At 35.5% G+C, this 26,427-nt stretch overlaps 1 protein-coding gene across 6 annotated transcripts in view; it reads right to left on the bottom strand.

Moving 5' to 3' along the window:
* LOC112849965 (uncharacterized) overlaps positions 1-26,427 on the bottom strand; it is a 566,245-nt gene that overhangs the window by 238,795 nt on the left and 301,023 nt on the right. For 4 of the 6 annotated variants that reach the window (XR_015255789.1, XR_015255792.1, XR_015255788.1 and 1 more), the window contains exon 4: positions 25,268-25,471. Coding sequence is in view for 1 of the 6 variants with exons in the window: in XM_086720240.1 (XP_086576366.1) it covers positions 25,268-25,471 (204 nt within the window). In the remaining 5 variants the exon portion in view is untranslated. The remainder of the gene's footprint in view (positions 1-25,267; positions 25,472-26,427) is intronic. The other 2 variants (XR_015255791.1, XR_015255790.1) reach the window with 1 other exon arrangement.

The following is a 26,427-nucleotide window of genomic DNA, read 5'->3' as shown; positions in this document are numbered from 1 at the left end:
TTCAAGTTGGTTATTGTTTGATTTTCCAAACTAATAATCCTCCTAAGGTACTGTTTGTTTTAAGCCCTAACATTATTCAGACTTGAGGTGCAAAGGGACCACGAAGGCAGTGGAGGAACGTGCTGTTCCTTTGGTGCTGGGCAGCTTTGAAGACACTCTTCCAGCTGCTTATTCTGGGCCTTCAGCAAACGGCACTTCCTGGGGAGAAGGGCTCCAGCGGCTCTGGGCAGCCACGCTCCTAGGGCATAATGACTTTGAACAAGGACTCAGAAGAATAGTCTGACTGAAGCAAGGAGCATTGGGGTTGGTGGAATAGTGAAGATAAAAGTAAAATAAAGTTGAGTAAATAGGAAGGAGTGGGGAACTGATGAAATATTTAAATGCCATCTGTTTTTTTCCTATCGCTCCCACTAGTAGCCATTCCTTCCTCAGTGAAGGGGAGCTATTCAGAAATACTTGTGTGGAACTCAGTCCTGAGCAAATAATATGCTTAATTTATCTTGTGTTTCTTTTGCCTGTAGGAGCCATGTTTTATTAATTGTATTAAAATACCTTAATATCTGAGGACTTGGCCCCAAACATGAGCTCCTGGGTAATTCTGACATACATTTTTTATTGCTAAAAGCTACTATAAAGTAATTATAATTTGTTATTCTATGTGTCTTACCATGATCCTCTATGCCCTGACCACACACTAATACTCAAGTAGCATAAGCATTAATACCATACTTCAACTTGCTTCTGCGAAACTTCCAGTTTCCTGCCAAGTCTTCCCCAATTGCCGGAGTTACCCAGAGGTAAGGTTATAGAGGGATTCCACACATGCTTGTAAACAGTGTTGATAGCATCAAGGTGAATTCACCTTTCTACGATTTTCCTGCTGAGATCTCTTTTGTGTTATCCACTGATAAGTTTTTGGCTCCCTACCTAAAGCTACCAGTGCGTCCAGCCATATTAGTCCATTAGTCTCCATCTGGGTACTGACACCCTCCTGTGAATGCCCTAGGTAGGAGGAGCCTCCCTTCTCTACACACTCACTGTGCCTGTGCCCACTGTCCACCATGCAGAAGAAGAAAAAGGATCTCTTATCCCCCTTTAAGTGTATCATATTCCATTAAGGTTCTGAGGTGATACTACTCAAAGTTCCAGTGCCTTACAATTTGTAGTGACACAAGCTCCCTTTCTCAATTTCATTGGGATGAAGGCAGGGTTAATAATAAATGCATATTTCCAGACAAAGAGTTCAAAAGAGTTTGCAGTGGAAGGTACTGCTGCCTCTAAACCATTTAATCAATTTCAGTAGCAACAGCTTTTACAGAGATCTTTTGAATACCATATTTATATGCTTTCTTGTTAAAGTCATAGCATAAAAATCATACTCCTGTGCAATATTTTTTTTAATTTAACATAACTTGGGCATTAGTACAAGTCTTTATTAGTGCATATTTACAATAGCTGCTTTCAAATATGTCACTTTTTATTATACCATATAATGGATATTTTAAAGGTTTAATCCTTTGTTATTTCCAGAAATAACCTATATATATATATATATATATATATATATATATATATATTTTTTTTTTTTTTTTTTTTTTTTTGCACTTATGGGAATACATTTGGAAGATAGATTCCTGGAAGCAGAATTCCTTAGTCAAAGCCAATGTACATTTAAAATTGTAATGGGGGGGCGCCTGGGTGGCGCAGTAGGTTAAGCGTCCGACTTCAGCCAGGTCACGATCTCGCGGTCCGGGAGTTCGAGCCCCGCGTCGGGCTCTGGGCTGATGGCTCAGAGCCTGGAGCCTGTTTCCGATTCTGTGTCTCCCTCTCTCTCTCTGCCCCTCCCCCGTTCATGCTCTGTCTCTCTCTGTCCCAAAAATAAATAAACGTTGAAAAAAAAAATTAAAAAAAAAATTGTAATAGGGGTGCCTGGGTGGCTTGGTTGGTTAAGCGTCTGACGTTGGCTCAGGTCACGATCTCACCATTCATGAGTTCGAGCTCTGTGTCGGGCTCTGTGCTGATAGCTCGGAGCCTGGAGCCTGCTTTGAATTCTGTGTCTCCCTCTCTCTCTGCCCTTCCCCTGCTCACACTCTGTCTGTCTGTCTCTCTCAAAAATCAAATAAAAACATTAAAAAAAAATAAAAAAAATAAATGGCTTTGGATCTTCTACTATCTACAATGGAATAGCAGAAAAACTTCCTGATCAAACAAAGCTGAATTTAATAAGCTTACTATAGAAAAGGAAAACACTACCTTGCGAATCCTTAGTGGTATCTCAAAAGGAGGAGGTCAGGAAATGATATTCAGAAGGTGTTTTGGGTCTACGCTCAAATGACTTAAGGCATGTTTTTCAAGGAGGTGAAGTGGTCGGAACTGGGCCAAGTTTAAAGTGGTATACAGCAAAGCAAGAGAATGGTGAAGCAGGTCTTGGTGAGCAAACTATTGCCTGACTAAATAAGGTGTTCATCTAGGCGAGTAAACTGCTTGCCCAGATGAACTGATTTGCAAGAATTTCCAACAGCAAACAGTGAAGTTATTTATCGGTTTTTAGTCTTATCTTCTTGAGTGAGACTTTCATGGAACAGGTAAATTCATGTTGACACACGTGGTCTTAGTTCTCAATCCTAACAATTATAATGAGGCAGGTTTTTGTGTTTTTTATATAATATTTACAGAGATCTTTTGTTTTTTATATAATATTTGTCTCAGTTCTTGTGTTTTTTATATAATATTTACAGAGATCTTTTCCATCTCAAAATTCTTGTTAAAATATAAAAAAAAGAAAACCAAATTTTCTTCTAATAATTTTATAGTGTTTTTCTTTCTCTTCCTCTCTTCCTTCTCCCCGTCTTCCATATTCCTAATTTAATTATTTGCTTCAACTGAAAATTTGCTTCAACAAAATTGATGATAAAAAATGAGGTTGCTGTACAAATTTATTTTTTAATGTGCCTGACCAATTGCCCCAGCACCATTATTAATCTACATTTTCTCCACTGATAAAAAAAAATGCCATTTTTATGATGTACTAAATCCCCATACATATTTGTATTTATACCTGGACTCTTTCTTGTTAGTATTCTATTTATGAATCACTACTATATTAAGATTTATAATGTTTCATAATATACTTGAGTATTGTTAGGTATTAAAGTTCACCTGGTTACTCTTACTTTTCAAAAATTTCTTAGCTAATTTTTAACATTTGTTTATCCACATGAATTTTAGAATCAGTGTTTCTAGCACTAATGAAACATTTCCTGTTGGTATACTACAGGAATCATCCTTGCATATCGATTTAGGATTTGTTGAAATTCTTCTTCTTTTTTAAAAGATAAATATTTTTTAAATGTTTATTTATTTATTTTGAGACAGAAAGAGAAGAGAGAATGCCAAGCAGGCTCTGTGCTGTCAGCACAGAACCCAACTTGGGGCTGGATCCCATGAACTGTGAGATCATGACCTGAGCCAAAATCAAGAGTCAAATGTTTAACTGACTGAGCCACCCAGGTGCCCTGAGATTCTTCTAATATTAAGTCTCTCTATCCAACAAGAAGACATTCCTTTCTAATAATTCAAGTTTCATTTTGGATCCTTTAATAACATTATGAATATCTCTTCACAAAAAGCTGCTACATTTCTTGTTTAGATTATTCACAGGTATGATTGTGTGACTACTGTAAATAAAACATTTCTTCATTATCCTTTCTAATAAACTTTTTATGGATGCAATATATATAATTATAGGGGCGCCTGGGTGGCTCAGTAGGTTGAGTGTCCAACTTCAGCTCAGGGCATGATCTCACAGTTCGTGAGCTTGAGCCCCGCGCCGGGCTCTGTGCTGACAGCTAGGAGCCTGGAGCCTGCTTTGGCTTCTGCGTCTCCCTCTCTCTCTGCCCCTCCCCGACTCATGCTCTCTCTCTCTCTCAAAAATAATATATATAATAACATTAATATATATAATTATAATAGATGTATTATTTTGGCATATTGATTTACCCACAAGCACCTCACTGAAATCTCTTACCGCTTGTGATAATTTTTTATGTGGTTCTTTTGACTTTTGTAGATATTCTGCTACATCATTATAAATGATTTCAACTTTGTCTCCTCCATTCCAATTTTTATACTTCATTTCTTTATCATGTAAATACCAGTAACTATTACATTAATAAAAATATTAAATACGAGTGATGGTAGACAATTTCCTTATTCTCAACTTTAATACAAATTCTCTTTTATCTCATATAAGACACACATATATATGCACTTACAAATGTTTACATATAACATATATATCACTCATATACACATGCAAAATATACACATATAAGGAAGAATTTCCTTCATCTATATAACATATTAAGAAAGTACATCCTTTAGCAATCTTATCTAGTATGAACATAGCCTTTGATCAAATTAATTTTCAGTATCAATGAATAAAACCTTTTCTCTAATATTATAGTAAATTGTGGTTATTGATTTCTTAATATTCATTCAATCATCTTTGAACTGTTGATATAAATAATTCTTTTAGTTATTTGGAGTTATATTAAAAGATACATAATTGCAGAGATTTCATAAGGAGAAAGTGACCAGATTGACTAAGAGACCCCAACAAAGGAGGCAATTCATCTACTCATGTCCACATGAAGCAATACCTTCTGTTGGAAGAGCAGGTTGCTTATAATACTGCCTGCTCAAAGTGAGGACATTGTGAGGTCCTTCAGAAATATTTCCTCCCTAACTTCCCAAGTAGGATTTTATAATTTCCTGAATCCTTCAAACTCCTGGTGACTATGATTTGAATATCTCTGCTTATCATGTGCATATAATTGATAACATCCCATGCCTACATTTCTGGGTATTTACTGAAAACCTTGGGTTAGGAACCTCAATTTCCTAGGAAAATGATTCTCTATAAATATCTGAGGTGTATTTCAGAATATATATAGCAATTGGATATACTTTATATATTACATAATTTTGGACTGCTATAGCTGTATTTATTTTTGATCTACTTGAAATGTCACCAGCAAAAGAGATAAATTAATTAGAATATCCTACTCCCAAAATGCTACTGAAAATCTCCTTGCAGTTTTTATTTCATGAATTTTGTTGTTATATTTACTTATACATTGTTATATGTGACTACAAAATTTCCTGAATTGAAATTCTTATTATTATGATGCATTTTCCTTGAATCAACATATTAACAACATATCTCTGGCCATTTTTTTTTTTTTTTGATTGTTGCTCTATTTGATGCTTTTTTAAATTTTTTGACTTTTACTTTCTCTATCACTTAGTTTTAAACATATCTCACAGCATCTTGTTTGATTTTACCTTGGCATCCAGACATTTTTTAAAAAATTACCTTAATAGAGTGTCCTGGGTGGCTCAGTTGGTTGAGCATCTGACTCTTGATTTCAGTTCAGGTCATGATCTCATGGCTGTGAGATCGAGCCCCTCATCAGGCTCTGCACTGGGCATGGAACTTGCCTGATATTCTCTTTCTCCCTCTCTCTCTTTCTGCCCCTTCCCTGCTCATGCTCTCTCTCTCTCTCTCTCTCTCTCTCTCTCTCTCAAGATAAATAAATAAACATTTAAACAAGATTAACACATTACATTCATTCCTTGATTTTTTTCAGATTCAAAAACATCTTTTGACTCAGCTATAAAACCAGAAGACATTATCATAGTTATAATACTTCTTTCTCCCTTATCTCTCACTTACTTTTTAAAAAATGTTTATTTATTTTCAAGAGGGGGGGGACAGAGACAGAGGAGGACAGAGGGTTCAAAGTGGGATCTGCACTGACAGCAAAGAGCCTGATGTGGGGCTCAAACCCATGAATTGTGAGATCATGACCTGAGCTGAAGTCGGACATTCAACCAACTGAGCCACCCAGATGCCCTGCTCCCACTTACTTTTGATAATAGTGTTGGTTTGATAATAGCAATGGTGTTCTCTATCTTGGAATGATTTATGGTAGTCTGTTTGTAACTATAATTTCCACAATTGGATTAATTTTAGTCCTGCAATTAAATTGCCAATCATTTGCCTTTCTCTCTATACTCACTACTATATTGGTCAATTTGTCACCTAGAAATTTCTTCCCCAGAACTCATGAAGAATATATCCCTATGTTGTTAGGTGTTTGAAATTGTGTATCAGGAATGAAATTTTGACTGAGTATAAAATACTCAGGTTCCTCTTTGCTTGAGAAATTAAAAAGAGCTGGGGATCTGTGAGGCCTTCGGTTCTTTACCCACTCTAGGCATCTTTATCCTTTTGCCTCAAAGCCTGAAGGATTATATTTTAACTTCTAACTTCAGGAAATATAATAGGCATTGCTGCAGTTTCACCTGAGACATCGTTTTCTCATTCAATATATGCATTAACGTTTTTCTTATCAATACTTAAAGTTATACAAACTCTTTGAATTATACATTGAAATTTTAATCTTTCAGTTTTATTACTCAAGGATACCAATTATATCTATTTTGGTGACATAATGATGATAGGCTTTGGGTTTCTTATTTATCAACCAGTGCTCTGTAATTCTTTTAATTCTCTTTTTAATTCCATTTTGCTCCATTTTCCCAGTCTGACTTTTCACTTTCTTTCCAGCAGAGTCAATTTCTTTCCCTTAGATGTTTTCTGTGAAGATTGTTTTCTCTTATTCTTGTCTCTTTACATTTTTTAATGTTTATTTATTTTTGAGAGAGAGAGAGAGAGAGAGAGAGAGAGAGACAGCATGAGTGGGGGAGGGGCATAGAGAGAGGGAGACACAGAATCCAAAGCAGGCTCCAGCCTCTGAGCTGTCAGCACAGAGCCCAACACAGGGCTCGAACCCATGAACTGTGAGATCACAACCTGAGCCAAAGTCAGATGCTCAACCGACTGAGTCACCCAGGCGCCCCTCTTATTCTTGTCTCTTTAGATGAATAGGTGTACGTATGTATGTTTGTATATTGTAGGTATGTGTGTATCCAATGTCTTCCTCATTCTCTTATTTCTCTGCTCTGAGCTCTTACTTTAAATTGTATATTTTCCATATAGTTTGGTCAAATTTTTGTATTTTCTCCAAGGTGACATTATTCTGCTTAGGTCTTCCTAACTTGCCACTTGAATTTTTGTCTGTTCCATAATTTTTAATTTGTAGAAATATCTGTGGATGCTTAATTGAATATTTTAAAATTAACTGTGAGTAAGGTGACTTCTGTCTATACTACCATCTCTTGGTAGTAGGTTTCTGTGTTATAGGAGTGAAAAGTTTATAGATTACCAGGATGTCTTCCTGGCTTATGGAGAAATTCTTATGACACAAGGTTTTGAGTCTCGTGTGTGTGTGTGTGCGTGTGTGTGTGTGTGTGTGTGTGTGATTATGATTTACACTAACACATGTGTACACATAGAAATATACAGAAACAGAGAGTGGTTATTTAGCGTTTACTTCTTCAACTGAAATAAATCAGCAGTCTCAGGGCTGCTTACAGTTGAAAGGCTTTCCTTTATCTGGTCTCCCTGGCAGATTGCTTTCTGTACTTTTGCCATATTTGTGTGCTTTCTTCTTCAAACATCTCTTTATTTCTCTGTGATGATAAACAAAGTCTAGAGAAGTTCCCACAGCTCATCCTATCATATAAAAAATGCAATTGTTAATGATATTTTATTCCTCAGGTGACCACCTACATTGGAGACTTTTCTATGCCAGCATTACCTGATGGTACAGCTGTAAGTTTCTTTTCTCAATGTTTTCTTGGATCATATTATTATTGCTACTGGATTTGGTAGGCATTCTTCATGTATTTTTAGGGTTATAGATAGTTTCTAGTTTCACCAAAGATGGAGCTGTGTTTCTTAATGCTTTCTTGTAATTGTCATTGTTTTAGAATGATTTCAGAGAGAAGAGGCAAAGGCAATACAGATGTTATTATTATGCTTTGTAAAACACAAGTCAGTTCCTAAAATTTTGTTACATTCTTCTATGTCCATTGTCATCTGTGGACTCAGTCATATGTGGACTCAGTCATCTTCTGTGTCCATTAGTCTGCTGACGGTTAATGTAGAGGGAAATCTGAGTAACAGTAACACTGCTGTCACACCCTCACAAAAACTTGAGGCATTGCTGTTGAATCAATCAAGTATCTTCAGCATACCTGGGGTGTGTTTTTATTAGGATACTCCTGATAACCTGGTTCCAGTATGGCATTGGTTTTGCCAAGAGAGGAGGTTATAGCTTCAGTTCAAAATGAGAGCACTATTTTTCTGATATAATAGACATGCGAGAGAGGAAATGTTAGAACAACAGAAACCATGGAAGGGGAGAACGAGGCATGGCAAAAGAAGTGAGCATTGGGAGAAAGGTCTTTTGCAGAGGAAGGATTTCTAAATGAAGTAATGGATGAATTGGATCTTGAAGGATAAATAAGGAAGGATAAATATCAGGAAGAGATGAACTGAAATTAAAGAGAACAATGAATGAAAGGTAAGGAGAAATGAGAACGTATGATGTATTAGTGTTTTACTACTGCAAAACATATTACCACAAACTTAGCTCAAAACAAAAACAACAACACCCATATATTATCTCACAGTTATGTATGTCAGAATTCTGGGTATATCTTAGCTGAATTGTCTGTTTAGTGTCCCACAAAGTTGCAATAAAAATGTCAGCTAGGATGGAGTTCTTCTCTGGGGTTTTGGGTCTGCTTCCAAATTTATTCAGGTTGTTGGCTGAATTCAATTCCTTGTGGTTATGGGACTGAAGTCTCCTGTGGCCAGGAGGGCATCTGCTGCAGCTTTGTCTATCTCTAGATTCTTCTGTCTCTTACTTCCACGTCCTCTTTTAAAAGAGCTCGCCTGATTGATTTAGATCTACCTACACTCAAAGGGAGGTATTATACAAAGTGTGGACACTGGGAAGTAGAAATCTTATGAACAATCTTAGAATTCTGCTTACTACATATGGTTTGTTGGAAGATATTTGAAATCTTAGTTATGATTGTAGTACAAACTAGAGGCAGACAAGCTCCAGATAAGTAGGTGGAGGCCTGATGTATACATGCAATAGAATATTAATTTGCCTCTGGAGTTAATAGGGCACCACAGATAGATTTTAAGCAGGTAAGATATTTTCTGCTCTAACAGCAGTGTGGAAGATGAATTTGTGAAGCATGACTGTAGGAAAACATATTTTAATAGAGAGTATTAAAGCATTCTGGAAAAAATTAATAAACTAAAGCTGTGATAGTAAATGAGCACAGAAAAGCTTACCTTTAGAGATTTAGGAAATAAATTTGATAGATTGAATGTATTCATCATATATATTTTACATACTCATTCAATGTGCCAAACAACATTCTAGGCCTTGGGTCAGAAATGAGTATAAAACAATGTTCTTTTTCTTAAAATGTAGGGAAAGAAAGAAAAAAAAAAAGAAATGCACAAACAAGCAAGGTAATTCCAGATTTTACTGCCTGCACTAAGACAACTGGACTGTGTAATGAACTAGAAAACATATCAATTAAGCTCCTTTGGTCTGCAATAAATACGAGGCCCAACTTTAAATGGCTTAAGTAAGAGCGGGATTTATTATCTCACATTAAAAAACAAAACAAACAAACAAAAAACAAGAAAACAAAACCCCTACAGTTGGTGTGGTGTGGGAATTACCTAACTCATCAATGTCATTTAGATTCTGATTCTGTCTGTCTTTTTTCTCTGCCATCCTGATGTTGGCTTTTATCCTTCAGGCTTTCACCTTCCTAGGCCTAAGAAAGCTGCAATAGTACCGTACTTCACATTCTTACACAATAAAATGCAGCTGATTGTTGAGAACTTAGATCTTCTCTCATCCCCTTTTAAGACAAAGAGCGTTTCTCAGAATCCCATAAGCAATTTTTCTTTCATTTTTCATTTAGCAAATTGCAGTCTGTGCCCATTCCTGTGCCAGATCACTTAAAATGTACTCAAAATACCATAACTGATTTAGAAAAAATGGTTTTTAACCTCAAAATAATGGTATCAACATCTCTGTGTATGGGACTCTGTCCTGGTTGAAAATTACTGGGTTACATTTATAAAGATCTAATACCATAAGATTTAGACTGGTTGGGATGGAGTCCCCATCCTCTGAAACATGTGGCTATGCAAAGTGGGTCAAAAAACTCAGGGCATTGTTAGAAATGAAAAGGATGAAGAGTTGTCTGTTACAGAAAGTGACAGTAAAGGGGAATATTTTACATGACAAGTTAAAGACTGGTATTTCTGAGGAGGTGATATTTGAGCTATAATCTAATACTGAGAAGACAACCAGCAGATCTGGGCAAAGCAGGAAGAATTGAAAGGCCTTGCTTACATTGACTACTTTTAATTTTTTGAGGAACCTCCATACTCTTTTCCACAGGGGCTGCACCAGTTGGCATTCCTGCCAATAGTGCAAGAAGGTTCCTTTTTCTCCACATCCTTACTAACACTTGTTTCGCGGGTTTTCTATTTTACCCATTCTGATAGGTGAACGTGATATCTCATGTGGTTTTGATTTGCATTTCCCTGATGATGAGTGATGCTGAGCATCTCTTCACGTGTCTGTTGGCTATTTGGATGCCTTCTTTGGTGAAATATCTGTTCATGTCTTCTGCCCATTTTTTAACTAAAAAAAAACTTTTTAATTTTTTAGAAGAAATTTTTTTAAGCTTATTTATTTTTGAAAGAGAGAGAAAGTGTGTACACGTACATGTGCGAGGAGGGGGTGGGGAGCAGAAAGAGAGGGGAACAGAGAATCCAAAGTAGGCTCTGCAGTGATAGCAGAGAGCCCGATGAGGGGCTTGACCTCACCAGCAGTGAGATCATGACCTGAGCTTAACCAACTGAGCCACCCAGGTGTCCCCCCAAAAAATAACCTAAAAGAAAAAAAGAAAATATTGGAGGAAGATCTCAAGGTATCATTTAAAAGAACTAACATACTTATTCATGTAAATCAAACTTGCAACATGACAAAATAACACACGTTTCTAAGTTAACTACATTTTAAAATAATCCCCACACAAATTCTGATGAATGTCAAAGTTAACGACACTAGCTTATATTGGTCGTTTCAAGACTAAGAATATCTCAAATGCCCAGAACATTCTAGGAAGGATGTTAATACCATACTCTATAAATTCTTGCTGTAAGCAAGAATTCACCCAAAGTTATCAAATAGAGGAAGTTGTAGTGTATGTGACATATATAAATAGAGTTGGAAATAGTTTTGAAAAACATTGCCTGGAGAAGAAATTAGAGAAGCTCTCAGTCCATCCAGCCCATCATCTTCATTCATAAGCACTCTATTCCATATTCATACATTATACCTAACTACATTAAGGTTATCAAGAAAGAGCAAATCAGATTTTACTCTATATTCATGGCAAGTGAACACTACAGAATATATCGACGACTATCTCTAGGAATATGTTGGCTAAAAGAAGGATATTTTATGGGGCACCTGGGTGGCTCAGTAGGTTAAGCGTCTGACTTTGGCTCAGGTCATGATCTTAGAGTTTGTAGATTCAATATCTGTATTGGGCTCTGTGCTGACAGCTCAGAGCCTGGAACCTGCTTTGGATTCTGTGTCTCTTTTCTCTGCCTCTCCCCTGCTCAGGTTCTGTCTCTCTCTCTCAAAAATAAATACACATTAAATTTTTTATTAATTAAAAATAAAAGAAGGAAAATTTACTAAAAGCTTTTTTCTTGTCAGTAGCTAACTTGGAAAAAATAAGAGTAACCACACAATAGAAAATGTACTTTTTAATTCCTGACATAGTGACAATATCTGCTAGTTATTCAGATGTAAAAGAATACCTATGAAATAATTTTTTTGCAAGCCTATATTTACTGACTAAGATAAAAATAAAATACCATAAATGTCATGCTCATAGAGATGTGTAATAGCTATACAATAGTTGTTTATAAAACTAAGACAATGAATATATTCCAGGGCCTTGTCCTATGACATCACAATACTGTGTTTCAAGGGGTAAAAAATTATGACTTCATTCATTCATTCAGTGAATATCTATTGAGTGCCTACATTCTACAGACTCTATTCTGGGTACTAAACAAATGCATAAAATTGTTCTCATATAATTTATATTCTAATGGTGTATGAACAAAAGCTAAGTAAACACACAAAGAAAAAAAAAGAAAAAATAGCCAAAATAATTTCTATGTAGGAATTAAACTGATGCAGTGTAGAGTAAATGATGGCTTCTTGAACTTAGGTCCTCAGGGAGGGTCTCTGGTCTGTGTAATTCCTCAATGAAAAGCAAAAGCCAGTCATGGAGGTACCTGGGGAAGGATACTTTAGGCAGAGTGAACAGCCTGTGCACCTCAAGGCACAACAGTACTTCATGTGTTTGAGGATCTAAAAGAAGGCCATTGTGGTTGGAGTGTCGTGGAGGATGCAAACTGTTATTAGTTTCCTAGGTCTGCTACAACAAATCACCACAAGCTGATGGCTTAAAGCACAAGAAACTTATTCCCTTGCAGTTCCAGAGACCAAAAATTGTGAAACCCAGATGTCAGCCTGGTCATGTTGTCTCTGAAGGTTCCAGGGGACAATCTTTTCTTGCCTCTTCCTAGCTTGTACTGGTGGTGGGAAATCCTTGGCATCTTTGGCTCTAGCTGCAACCCTTCAATTTCTATCTCCATTTCACATATACATCTTCCCTCCGTGTGTGTGCGTGTGTGTGTGTGTGTGTGTGTGTGTGTCTGTGTCTGTGTCTGTGTCCAAACCCACCTCTGCTTGGAAGAACACCAGTCTTTGGATTTAGTGGCCTCTCTAACCCACTATGACCACATCTTAACTTGATCCCATCTGCAAAGGCCCTATTTTCAAATAAGGTCACATTCGCAATTACCAGGGGCTAGAACTTTACAAACATATTCAGTTTTCTTTTGTGATAATGCAAAAAATATTTTTCTCTAAGTTAAAAAATAAGTGATCACAAAGGAATACTGTAACTGCTATCTCATGGGGGCTTACTCCTATTATAGGAGATTATGCTCCTTACAACCTCTTGGTAACTTATGTCTCTGACATATTATATTTAAAAATATGTGTAGTCACTATTTTTGCATATCATTAAAGGCAAGTCAAAGACAAGGAGACAATCAGTTATATGAAGCTCTTGCCAATGAGGAGAGAATATTCCTGTTCTTCAAGAGACATACATTTTCTACCTCTGGAGCTGCTAAGTAAGCAGCTTCTCACTTGGAGATTCAAACTGAGGGCACTTAAAGTGGATATTACACTCACTGTTGAGGATTACATTTCACAGCAAGGTTCAATGCTTGTTTCATAAAGCAAGTAAAAAACCTGAGTGGAAAAAACTATTATTTAGGCAGATAACATATGATCCAGCCCTACTTAAATCAACGCTTCTAATCTTGTTCTGTCTCTGTACCATTCACATTTGCTAGAAAGGCCTCAAGTAAGATCTCTCATTAGAACTTATGACGCTCTGCTGGATGGAGGATAAGGATCATGGCATGGGGCAGGGTAGGAGTTGGGAGAGAGAGGACTTATAATATCCAGGGAGGTTTAGATAGAGAAAAACTTTTTCCTGGTCTTTCCTTAGATATGTCACCTTTTCACCCAGTCAAATATCAGTGATTTAATATAATCAACGTATCCATCTATCTCACATAAGAGTATCTACATAAAAACCAAAGTAATAGTGACTAACAATATTTAGTGCTCCTCATGTGTCAGGTACAGTTCTAAGTGTTTAAGTTCTTAACTCATTTAACCCTCAAACTGACCCTTGATGAGAAAACTGAGGCACAAAGAGATTAAATGACTTATCTTAGGTCACAGCTAGAAAGTGACAGATCTGGAATTCAAAATGAAGCACAGACAGAAGAGCTCGTGATGTTAATCACTATACTATTCTGCTTGGGACTGCATAGAAATCCATGATGATTTAAAAATACAAATACATGGGGTGCCTGGGTGGCTCAGTCATTTAGGTGTCTGTCTTCAGCTCAGGTCATAATCTCACAGTTTGTGCTTCAGATTCTGTGTCTCCCTCTCTCTCTGCCCCTCTCCTGATCACACTTTGTCTCTCTCTTTCTCTCTCTCTCTCTCAAAAAGAAAACAAACATTAAAAAATGTAATAAAAATAAATAAATAAAATACAAATACATAACCATGGTTAAAACATATCATTATTCAACTGCTCATTCATGAATACTTTCCTATTTAGTCCATTTCTTTTAGGTGAGCTCAGAAGAATCCAACGTTATATTCTTGTGATTATTTAAATAAGGCCCTGAAGCTATAATAACTCTGATTTGGATGCTGTGAGTTAGGTCCACACTTGCGGGTTTACTGATCACTTCCAAGAAGTCTTGCCTCATCCTGGGTTCTCATCCTTCAAGTGGCAACACTTACTTGCTGCTCACTCCAGTAACTTCACGGATTGTATTTTGCTTGACAGTATCCTGAGTTGGAAGTCCACTAGATCTGGAAAACCTCAACGTTAACAAAGAAAACAACCCTAGGAGTCACCCACTTCCTCCTTTGCTTCTAGACTTGCATCAATATGCATCTGGGATTCAGGGCAATTAAATTCATAGGCCCCATTCTACCGCATGACAGAGACTCCTGCACTTCTGTGTGACAGTTTCCTCATCTATAAAATGCCATAGGAAGATAAAATAAATTTTACACTTAAGCAAAATAAGTTACTTTGAAATAAATTATAAATATGATAAATTAGAAGTAAATTAAAATATGAACATAAATACTTGGCACAGTATTTGACATATGTAAATAATCGATAAATGGCTTATGTCAGTCTTATTAAACCTATGTGTCTATCAGAAACAGGTTTTTGGTTAATTTTATTGAGTACCAGCTCTCAAGGTAGTCTTTATTGGAAAATAGAAGATTCTTATATTGAGATTGAACAGAAGTATCAATTATTTAAAGTAATTATGTATTATTATTTCATGTATTTATTTATTATTTAATTTATTTTTCTTATTTCTTATTTATTTATTATTTCATTTTTTGTTTCATTCATATTTCATTACATATAATATATATTCATTATATTTCATTCATTATATTTCATTCATTCATTTCTTATTTACTGTTTCATTTATTATTCTTGTTCTTTGCTAAATTATTTATAGGTGACAAAACTTTTGCATATCACATACCAGTGTATATGTACACACATACACACACAGACACAGACACACACACTGAATATGCAGGTAGACCTGTTTTGATGTTTCTTTCCTTATGCTTAGTTATTTATGGCACACCCTTCCTAAGTCCTGGAATTAATAACTTTTTTCCTTGCCTACTGACATTTAACTGTACTTCAACATTTTCTTTCAAAACAAAACTCTTCTCTCTGTTTGCAAAGTTGTTACTTAACTAAATACGATGAAAACATCCCTGTTAATAATGTGATGGCAATGTATTCCAGCACCTATTTCTAGATCCAGATAATATATAACAGTTCCAAATATATATAGCATGTACTTGGTAGCCTCCTGGAGACAAATATGTTATAGTTTCCAAAAGAATGATTTCAATGGTGTGAATTTAAAGCCAGCAAAAAGAGGAAATGATAACGAGGTAGGATGAAAAAGGCGTTTCTCAGTGATCCTCCAATTTCATCCTTACAATTTCTTTCATTTTAGCAATAACCATATCTTTACACTAATGTAACAAAGTTACATCATACTCACTTCAGGCATTGTCAATATAAAAAGGTTTTATTTTTTTTTTATTTTATTTTTTTTTATTTTTTTTTTCAACGTTTATTTATTTTTGGAACAGAGAGAGACAGAGCATGAACGGGGGAGGGGCAGAGAGAGAGGGAGACACAGAATCAGAAACAGGCTCCAGTCTCCGAGCCATCAGCCCAGAGCCTGACGCGGGGCTCGAACTCACGGACCGCAAGATCGTGACCTGGCTGAAGTCGGACGCTTAACCGACTGCGCCACCCAGGTGCCCCAATATAAAAAGGTTTTAGATCTTTAGCAGAAAATGACAAAGGTGCTTTTAATCACTCTCTCTCTCTCTCACACACACACACACACACACACACCACACGACCAGCATTTATTATGTGCCCATTAAACACTATTCTTTGAAAAATATATCATGTGAATGCCCCAGTGTTCAATGCATCATAAGTTATGATATGCTCCAGAATATAATAATATACGCCCTGTGGGCAAGAAGCTTACAGTCCAATTGAGAAAATAAAACAAAAAATGAAAGTATTGACTTGTGTGGGCAAACGTTAAACTGTTTGACTCATATTTCAAGGATTCTAGATAGCTATCAATACCTTACATTTGAAAAAAATACCTTAAGTTTGATGTATCCAAATGCAAATCCCATTTTATGCTCTATAAAATATCATCATACCTGTATCCTACATTTCTGCTCTCCTATTTGTGCTCCCTCCAGGTTGTCTTGCCTTTTTGCTTTGTGTGCTTCCATCACCAACTTGATCATCAGAACAATCTAAATTCTATGTCCACCATACTGATTTCTCCTTTTTTGATCTTTATATATTCAAGTGAATCTCAAAAATCCACAGGAACTCCTTCATGACTAGGCAGTTATTGTAATATTAGCTTTCTTTGAAAACATGCAAACTTCTTTTTAGAGAGAGACAGAGAGTGAGCGAGCAGAGGAGAGAAACAGAGAGAGGAAAAACACAAAGCAGGCTCTACACTCAGTGCAAAGTTCAACTCATAACCCTGGGGTCACGACCTGAGCAGGAATCAGGAGTCAGTCGCTCAACCAACTGAACGACCCAGGCACCCCTCATTCAAACTTCTTGAAGGCAGAAACCAGGTCTCTGTTTTTGGAACTATAACTAAGAATATCTTACCAAGTGTGTGCATACAATAAGATCTTGATAAACACATTAACTGAAAAAATCGAAGAACAGCATTTCTTTTATCATAATTGTTAAGCTTTAAATTAGCTTTAAGAGTCTTATGTCTCAATATTTTATTTCTCCTGTTAGTAGTGCCCAAAATTCACTCAAAATATTAAGGCTAGATATTTTAGGTGCCTATGAATTCTTTATTTTTTTAAATATATTTTCAAGTGTTTATTCAATTTTGAGAGACAGAGCGTGAGCAGGGGAGGGGCAGAGAGAGAGGGAGACACAGAATCTGGAAGCAGGCTCCAGGCTCTGACCTGTCAGCACAGAGCCCCACACAAGGTTCAAATTCATGAACTGTGAGATCATGACCTGAGCTGAAATCAGACACTTAACCAACTGAGCCACCCAGGCACCCCACTATGAATTATTTCTAAAGTGGAATTACATTGTTATTATTTGACTAAGTGATATCAAATGTATATAGCCTGAAGAATATGACGATAAATGAAAATAACACATATCCACAAGAATAAACATGATTCAGTTGGCAACCAAGTAGTAACCTAGTACCCACTGGTAATGAAGCAACTTTCATATGTCACACTTCAATGAGAATGGGTGCAATCAGAATAATATGCAGTTTAGTTGGCTCTGACCAGATGATGACTATGACTGACTAAATTCCAACAATTTCAGTGGATGGCCCTAGACAAAAGGTTGCCACCACCTGCATTTTCACATGTAACTAGAATATATTCAGGTTGTGTAGTATTTTCATTCTATGGTTTTTATTCCACAAATGGTATTGTAATAGAGGACTATTCCATTAGTAAATAGACTAGTCTTGCTGACACATCTTTCCTTTTAAAATATACTTTGGCTGAATTCTACCAAAACCATTTTGAATGCAAAGGGGATGCTTTTCAAGCCAGATGGTTTATCTAATAGGAATGTTTTCTGATTAGAGAAACAGCAGTAGACTCATGATCACAGCAGGTGCCAAACTGGTCCTGTAGTTTACATGAATTTGCAACTGAACAAGTCATGAACTAAAGGGAATCTATTTTATAATGTGCCACAGTCTATTTTGAGAGGAAGAGGGAGTGTAAAAGATGCTACCATATCAGATGGAGTTCATATATCATTTCTTGATATGAATGTGGCCATTATTGCATTTGGGATAATAAATTTATTTGTGTACTAAATTTCCTGAGTACATTATGGACATTATTAAGATAATTACAAATTAATAAAAATTTGCAGGGTAATCTATGATGGCATAATAATCTAAAGTACATTTTTTATCAAAATAATTAGGAACTTATTTAAAAACGTACCATTGTTTTTCTTTCTCGTTGTCCTTATTCCTTGTACCTGCATTTTCCCTTTGTTTCAATATGTCATTTTTCCATTTATTGGTAATTAGAGATGCAGAATATATTGGTATGATAGGCCCAACTATGCCTAAGTGTGCATAAAAGTGAACCTCCCAGGCCCTGCAGAGATGGCTGAGGATGCAACTTCCTGAATAATGGAATTACTGCTTTTCAAGATAATGTAATTTGCTTCTGGGTACTAATATGACTATTGTTAGTATAATAAAGAATAAAAGGCTGTGAGCCCATAGATCTCCACTCTGTCTCGGCAACATCTCATTCCTAGTGGTTTGCCAAGACCCCCAAACTTTGAAATAACTTGGTGAGGTGCAAGAGGCAAATCATGTCATTGTATCCACCTTTCTTATTTCATTTACATTAGCCGCTCTGTGTATTTACTGCTTTGGATAAAGTAAAAGTAAAAGTAAGCTAGCACTGAGTTCAATTCATTATTCTTAGATATCCTCACGCCAGACAAATTCTATGGTCTGTTCTGGAACAGTTGGTTAAACTGTGGAGATTGTTGGTAGCTGGAACATGTTCAAATCAGAGATGAATCACCCAGAAGAATCATAATATCCTAATTATTTTAGTAATTCTATAATCTTATAAATAATGATCTCAGTTAATCATCTCTAAAGATGTGAAGCAGCATCAAAATACGTCTCAGTATGAGTTAAAATTTGATATTGATCCATTTTTTGATGAAATATAATAATTTGACCAGTTTTTTTACTACATGGATTTGTATTACATTATAGTAATTCGAATTTTACTGTGGCTCATTATTATAAGAACTTTTGCTATAGAAAATTCCTTTACCTTGTATCATTTCTTCTAATTAATCAAACTCCCTCAGAATTTTAAAGTATTGATTATTTTTTACCATTTGTTTTGGCACTTAGTCATATATAGAGTTGAAATCCTGTACTAGAGAGCCATTTAATGTGGTAACTTTGGTTTATTTTCTAGTTTGGCTATAAACATTTACAGTACAGGAAGCATATCTTCCATAATCTCTTCAATTCCCTCATAATTCTGTATTATGCAGAGTTGACTACTAATATGCTTATTTTATTAAATTTGTTAGGTTGTTTCTAGGAAGGTGGATTTTGTTGAAATACAGAGCCTTGCTTCTGAGTCTCTTAGAAGTCTGAAATAAAAGCTATTCCAGCATTAAGTAACATTATAGCATGTTCCATCCTTATTTTTCTGAATAACCAATAACCTGCAACTCCTTTATTTTGAAATTTTTTCACTATGGTGTGGGTCAGTGTTTCTGAAACAAAAGAATGTTAGCAATCTACAAGTTCTTAGTGAGAACAGTTTAATTTTCCTCTTCATTTAGCAATATATACAATATAATCATGTAATATATATAATTATATACTTAGTTATATGCTCATTCAGATACGTAATAAAAGTCATTTAAGTCATTACTCATAGTCTAAGAGAATATTTTTCACCCTTGAAAGAGATTATTTTCATATTTCAAGTATAAGAAATGCCACTGTAGTTTATGTATACTCCCTATGATTTCTAGGTATTAGTTTGTTACAGTGATGGGGAAGACACAGTTAATTAATTGATTAATTAAGATCAGGAGTGAGCAAATGTTTTCTGGAAAGGTCTGGATAATAAATATTTTAGGCTTTGCAGTCCATTTAGTCTTTGTTGCAGCTACTCAACTCTACTACTACAGCAAAAAATACATGACATGTAATATGTAAAAAAAGGCCAACACGTCCTAATAAAACTTGATTTACAAAAATAAACACTGGGCCAGACTGACTTTATGAGCTGTAGTTTATTGACCTCTGAAGTAGCTCAGTGGACTGAGTTAATATGTTATTAATAAACTATTTCAAGAGTAAGTCGCCTATTACTCCAACTTCTAAAAAAGGGAACCTAATGCCACTAATTTACTACTCAAAAAAAAAAAAAAAAAAACTGAAAGGACAAATAAAAATTTCCAGTACAGAAATAGTTTAGTATTAAACTAAATTTTAGTTTAAATTGTTTAGTATTTAAACAAATTGAACAAAATCTACCTGAAGTAAAAAAGACAGGCTTTGTATAGGTAAAACAAACAAAAAACAAAACCAAAACAACAACAACAAAACCCAAAGAACTCACAATGCCCTACATTAACCAGCTTATAAAATACTGAAAAAGAAACAATCACCATTCCTAAAGCCAGTGTTTCATTTTCCTCTCTTAAAAATAAATTTTCAGAAAGTTTCAGGGCTATATTTTTAGGAATGGGCCTACTTTTCTTGGAAGAAAAAAAATGCGTAAGGTAACATATTTTAGTAATGGGAGCAAACCAGCTTTCCCATGTCAGCATGGATGTATCTAGTAATATGTTCTAAGTACTCTGGGTTCTGGACCACACATTTCACATCTTTTGAACAATGATTACCCTGAGAAGGAATAAATGTAACCTATCAGGTACTGACCCTTCTTGCCAACTGAAAGCTATTAATAGAAAACCAATACACAAATAACCAAGGGAAGTGCATAATTTTCAAAAATAAGTTTTCGTATTAAATTTGACTAGTCCAGATGTTATGAAAAACTGATAATTCAATTATTTCAGCAAAATAGTAATTTTTCTACTCGTGATACATCTATGTAATTATAAGAAAATCCTAATGCTTTGAAGAAATCCAATGAATGAAATAAATGTTATTACAATTTAATCAATTTTAGAGCAAAGTTAATTTGTTTCATTACATAATGTACATGATCAGGTTCTATTTTGCTTGCAAAATAAACAAAAATAGTAAATAATTTCCACTACTTTCAAATAGTTACTACTCCTGCCCAATTAAATTTTGATGCTTAACTTACTTATTTTTTTTTATTTTTTTTGTCCTTTATAGAAGATTGTAACATTCTAATTATGTCATATTCATTTTTCTTTATTTCCTCTGCCGTTACCTTATTTTATTTTTCCATTCATTCTTTCTCCTGTTGAATCGTTTGTTCACTCATTCTTTTTTTATTCATTTCATTGTTCAACATTTTTAAATCATTTTACATTGAGTTAAGCATTAAGAATATTTTGTGGTCATAACATACCTACTATGCTGCAGTTGATGGCTTAAATAGAAATTCCTGTAGAGTGATAACTACTACAATAACAATAGGAGCATCTAATCTTACTAAGGCAGGGAGCGGAGGGTATCAGGTTTCCAGTAACACTGGCCAACAGTTTAAAATAAATAACCTTGGGGGGGTATCTGGGTGGCTCAGTCAGTTAAGTGTCTGACTTCGGCTCAGGTCATGATCTCACAGTTTGTGGGTTCGAGCTCCGTGTCGGACTCTGTCCTGGTAGTGAAGAGCCTGCTTAGTTTTCTTTCTCTCCCTCTCTCTCTCTCTGCCCCTTCCCTACTTGTGCTCTCTCTTTCAAAGTAAATAAACTTTAAAAATAAATAAATAAAATACAACAAGTAACTTTAAAAAAGTGACTGCTTATTGAAAATATGACAAGTATACAGTAAAAGTAAATTTGTCATACGTATCCTTGAAGTGCTTACACACTAGTCATAATCTGTGAGTGCACGAGGTATACAGTTTAGAATTTGCACATGCAAGTATATATGTGTATGTATATGTATACATACTGGGTGATAGGAAAAATACACAAGAATATATTTACTTTCACAAAATTAAACTTGACTATGTATACTGCTCTGCAGCTTTTTTTCTCAATCCCACAAAGAAAGTGCCATGGCCTTCCTTGCACACCAGACCATCTCATTCTTACAGTAGCCAACTACTCCAAATTGTTAAGTAAGCCTCACTTTATTAAACCATCCTCATATTAATAAAAAATGAGAGGACTTCATTTCTTTCTTTCCTAAAAATGATGCAATCATTAACAGCTAACTGGGAGAATTTCTATAGGATTACATTCTGCAAGTGGAAATTTTGAGACAAAGCATCTGCACATTTCAAATGTTGGTAGGAGAAAGTACTTTGTCCTTCAGTTTACTTTCCATCAACTGTGTATGCTTCCCCACACTGTCACATTCACCAATCATTGCTTTTTTTTTTTTTAAAGTTAACCTCCTAGAGAAATTCTGTATTTCATTGTTTTCACATACATTTCCTTATCAACAGTTTATCTTGTTCATGATTGTTACTCTTACTTATTTTTCCTTCTATAACACACTTTCACTTTCTTTGTTCACTGCTCTGGTATGTTGTTTAAATATTTTCTCACTGATTTCATAATTCATTAATACTTAATGGCTATTAATGCATACTTTACTATGTTTTTTGTCATTTAGCAACTAATCATGGCTGTAGTTATCCATAAACAACACTTTTCTTCTATATTGTTTTAATTAATGTAACTGTGTAGTGTGTTAGCTATCTGCCAGAGATATCCCACCACTCTAAATAATTCATTTCCAACATTTAAACAAATTCATGGCTTTCCTTACATTTCCATTCTTTTTTTAAAAAAAAGTTTATTTATTTATTTTGAGAGAGAGAGAGAGAGACAGAGAGAGAGAGACAGAGAGAGAGAGAGGAAACAGGGAAAGGGCAGAGAGAGAGGGAGACAGAGAATCCCAAGCAGGCTCTGCACTGCCAGCATGGAGACTAATGCAGGGCTCGAACTCACCAACCATGAGATCATGACTTGACCCAAAACCAAGAGTCCAACGCTTAACTGACTGAGCCATGCAGGCACCCTTAAAAATGCTGCTATGGCTTATGTCAGAGACATTTCTGCCTGTGCTCTCTTCTAGAATTTCTATGGTTTCAGACCTCCCATTTAGGTTGTCAATCCATTTTGAGTTTATTTTCATGTATGGTAAAAGAAAGTAGTACAGTTTCATTCTTTTGCATGTAGCTGACCAGTTTCCTCAACACCATTTGTTGAAGAGACTGTGTTTGGCCCATTGGATATTCTTTCCTGCTTTGTTGAAGATTAATTGACCATATAATTATTAATTAATTTCTGGGTTTTCTATTCTGTTCAATTTGTCTATGTGTCTATTTTTGTGCCAGTACCATACTCTTTTTACTACAACAGCTTTGTAACATAACTTGAAGTCTGGAATTGTGATGCCTCCAGCTTTGCTTTTCTTTCAAATTGCTTTGGCTATTCAGGGTATTTTGTGGTCCCATATAAATTTTAGGATTGTTGACTCTAGTTCTGTGAAAAATGTCATTGGCATTTTGAGATGGGTTGCATTAAATCTATAGATTTAAAACGGTTCTATTTCCACAAGATCTTCCAATCTGTGAGAGTTTCCCAGTCTTTCCGAATTTTCATGACTTTGAAAGCCTTGAGGTATACTAGGCAGGTATCTTGATGAACATTCCCAAATATAAATATGTCTTGTTTTTCTCCTGTTTGGATTGGGGTTCTGGGTTTGGGGAAAGAATACCACAGAAGAAAGTACTCTTTTTATCACATCATATCAGGGGGTAACTATGCCCACATGGCATCACTGGCGATATTAACCCTCATCATTTGGCTAAGATTCTTCCACTGTAAATTTACCATTTTTTCCCTTTCCTTATATACTTCTTTGAAAGACATCAGCAAGTCTAGCACATCTTTAATGGGGAGATACAGGGAAGAGAAGAGAATTAGGTCCCACATCCTGAAGAGTGAGTATCCCCATATATTATTTGGAATTCTGTGAAAAATATTTGTCACTTTACCTCATTCAAATTTTTTCTAATTTTATGGATTTTTTCTCCCATTGAATGTTAACTTTCTAAAATGCCTCCAAAAATGACATCAATTAAACAAAACTAAGTTTTTAGACCTAATGTGGTAAAGAAGAATACTACCTTGACAGAAAACTAGTGTAGTGTCTCAAAAAGTGAGTCAGAAGGAAAGAGATATGTTTATTACATTTTAGTGCCTGGACTGGATGATTTTAAAGTGAATCTTGCCGGGAGGGAAACCAGCTTGAATTTGGCAGGAAGGATTTGAGAAATAATAATTTTGGATTGATGGCCACCATGAAGTGAGGGTCTTGAAATGAGTATTGATGAACAAGCTATTAGTCTCCATTAAAAAGCTATTTTAGTTGGTTCACAGTCTTATCTTCCAAGAGCATGTATTTCCTAGAGCAAGTGACTGACTTATTTTTGCTTGTGCTCTGTATTGTTTGATAGGGAAACAAGAAAGTATGCTTAGATCATTTTATTTAACATAATGACTACACATTATGTTAGTTTTGGTTCCGTCTCTCTCTCTCTCTCTCTCTTTTTTATAGTTTATTTTGTTGTTTTGCTGGATTCTTGAGACGAATGTAAATTTCATTTATTATCAGGCTTTTAAAAAAGTATTTAATGCTATAAAATTTATTTTGAGTATGATTTTTAACATATGATTTGATATGTAGTGAGGTTCATTTCTAAATAATCTATAATTTAAGTTTTGATTTCCTTTTTAACACAAATAATAAAGAAAAGTATTTATCTTTATTTTCAAAACATTATTTAATTCTGGCCCCTTTGCTTTTAAATTTTAATTTTATTGTCTTCCAGTCTATGACTTCTATGAATTTTTCTTGCATTTTATTGATTTTTAAACTAACATTCTATGAATATTTGAGGGAAAATTTCTATATTATTTGTTTACTAGAAATGTTTTAATCTATTATTTTGTGAAGTTCTATCTTTTTCTTTTATGTTTATTTAGTTTTTAGAGACAGAGAGAGGCAGAGCGTGAGCAAGGGAGGGGCAGAGAGACAAAGAGACACACAATCTGAAGCGGGCTCCAGGCTCTGAGCTGTCATCACAGAGCCTGATGCAGGGCTCTAATTCATGAACCATGAGATCATGACCTAAGCTGAAGTCGGACAGTCAACTGACTGAGCCACCCTGGCGCCCCTGCGAGGTTCTGTTTCTAACAGTTTTGCTGTATATGATTTACAGTTATGTTTTTTTCAATACATACATGCTCATGATGGCTACATATTCCTGGCCGATCATACCTTTGGCCTTCCCAGCTATTGGTTTTCCAGCTCCATAAATCACCTTTGCCACCAAGCTCACCACGGCTTATACCCAGGGTCCCAGAAGGACTCTGGAAAACAGCTTCTTTGACTTTTGGTATGCAGCCTCTAATTTTCCATTGGTGAGTACTCCGAATTCTCCACAGGACAAGCTGTTGTTTCCTAGAACAGTCAAGTTTTATCCTATTAACAACAACAACAAAAACCCCAGAAATGTCAGTCTGCAAAGAAGTATGATATTGACCATATTTTCCATTATTACACAGAACATTTTTTTACGACTGAAGAGTCCAGAATAACTTCACTGATGGTAGAATCTACTTTTTTTATCTCATTATATGGTTCATTTGAGCGATTTTTCTAGAATAAAAGATTCTGTCATAAAGATGTATCTGTAGTCCTATTTCAAAATAGAAACTCTTCATTTCCTTTGAAACATCACAAGAGTTATTACAGGTTCTCCCTCCTTTAAGGTTTCAATGAATCTAAGGGCCATTGAGTTCAATTTCAAAGCAACCGGTCATATACTCTCAGAGGTCTCTCAAGAAAGAAGCTTGCTCGAAACTTCTCCTTAAGCCCGTGAGAGCAATTTAATATAGTGAGGTCAGTCATTAAAGGCAGGTGGCACCTGGTCAAGTCCTTATTCTTCTGTCATTCACTGTGAGATCTTGCACAAAATTCTTAATTTGTTTACAACTAAATTTATTTAAATACAGAATGGGAATCATACTAGAACTTTCTTTATACCACTGTTGCCAGGATCAAATGAGATAAGATCTGGAATGTGTTCTGTAAGAGCTTGGCGTAGAATGAGGACTCAATACAAGACATCTATTATTAGCAATGGAAGCTCAATCCTGAGATGATAAATATATGCCTGGCTCTCATATCTTGTCCCAGGGATTATTACCTTCCTCCTGGGCAGAGATCACTGTTACACCTAGAAGCAAGGGCCAAGGACCTGTCAGTATCTGGGAAAGCACATGGAATAACAGAAGACAGGGTACAGGAAGCAGGTGCTGAGTGATCCACTTAATTCTGATGGATGGTATGTGTCTGACCTAGGGCTATTTATAACAGGCCCAGCAAAACTGCGGCAGATTTCACTCTGTAGCTTCTTAAAGGTGCTGCCAGCCCCT

The sequence above is a fragment of the Puma concolor genome, chromosome C2 (genome assembly GCF_028749965.1).
Source record: "Puma concolor isolate L17-30 chromosome C2, mPumCon1.1.hap2, whole genome shotgun sequence".
In the NCBI taxonomy this organism is placed as follows: domain Eukaryota; kingdom Metazoa; phylum Chordata; class Mammalia; order Carnivora; family Felidae; genus Puma; species Puma concolor.
This window is presented reverse-complemented; position numbering and strand designations above follow the sequence as displayed.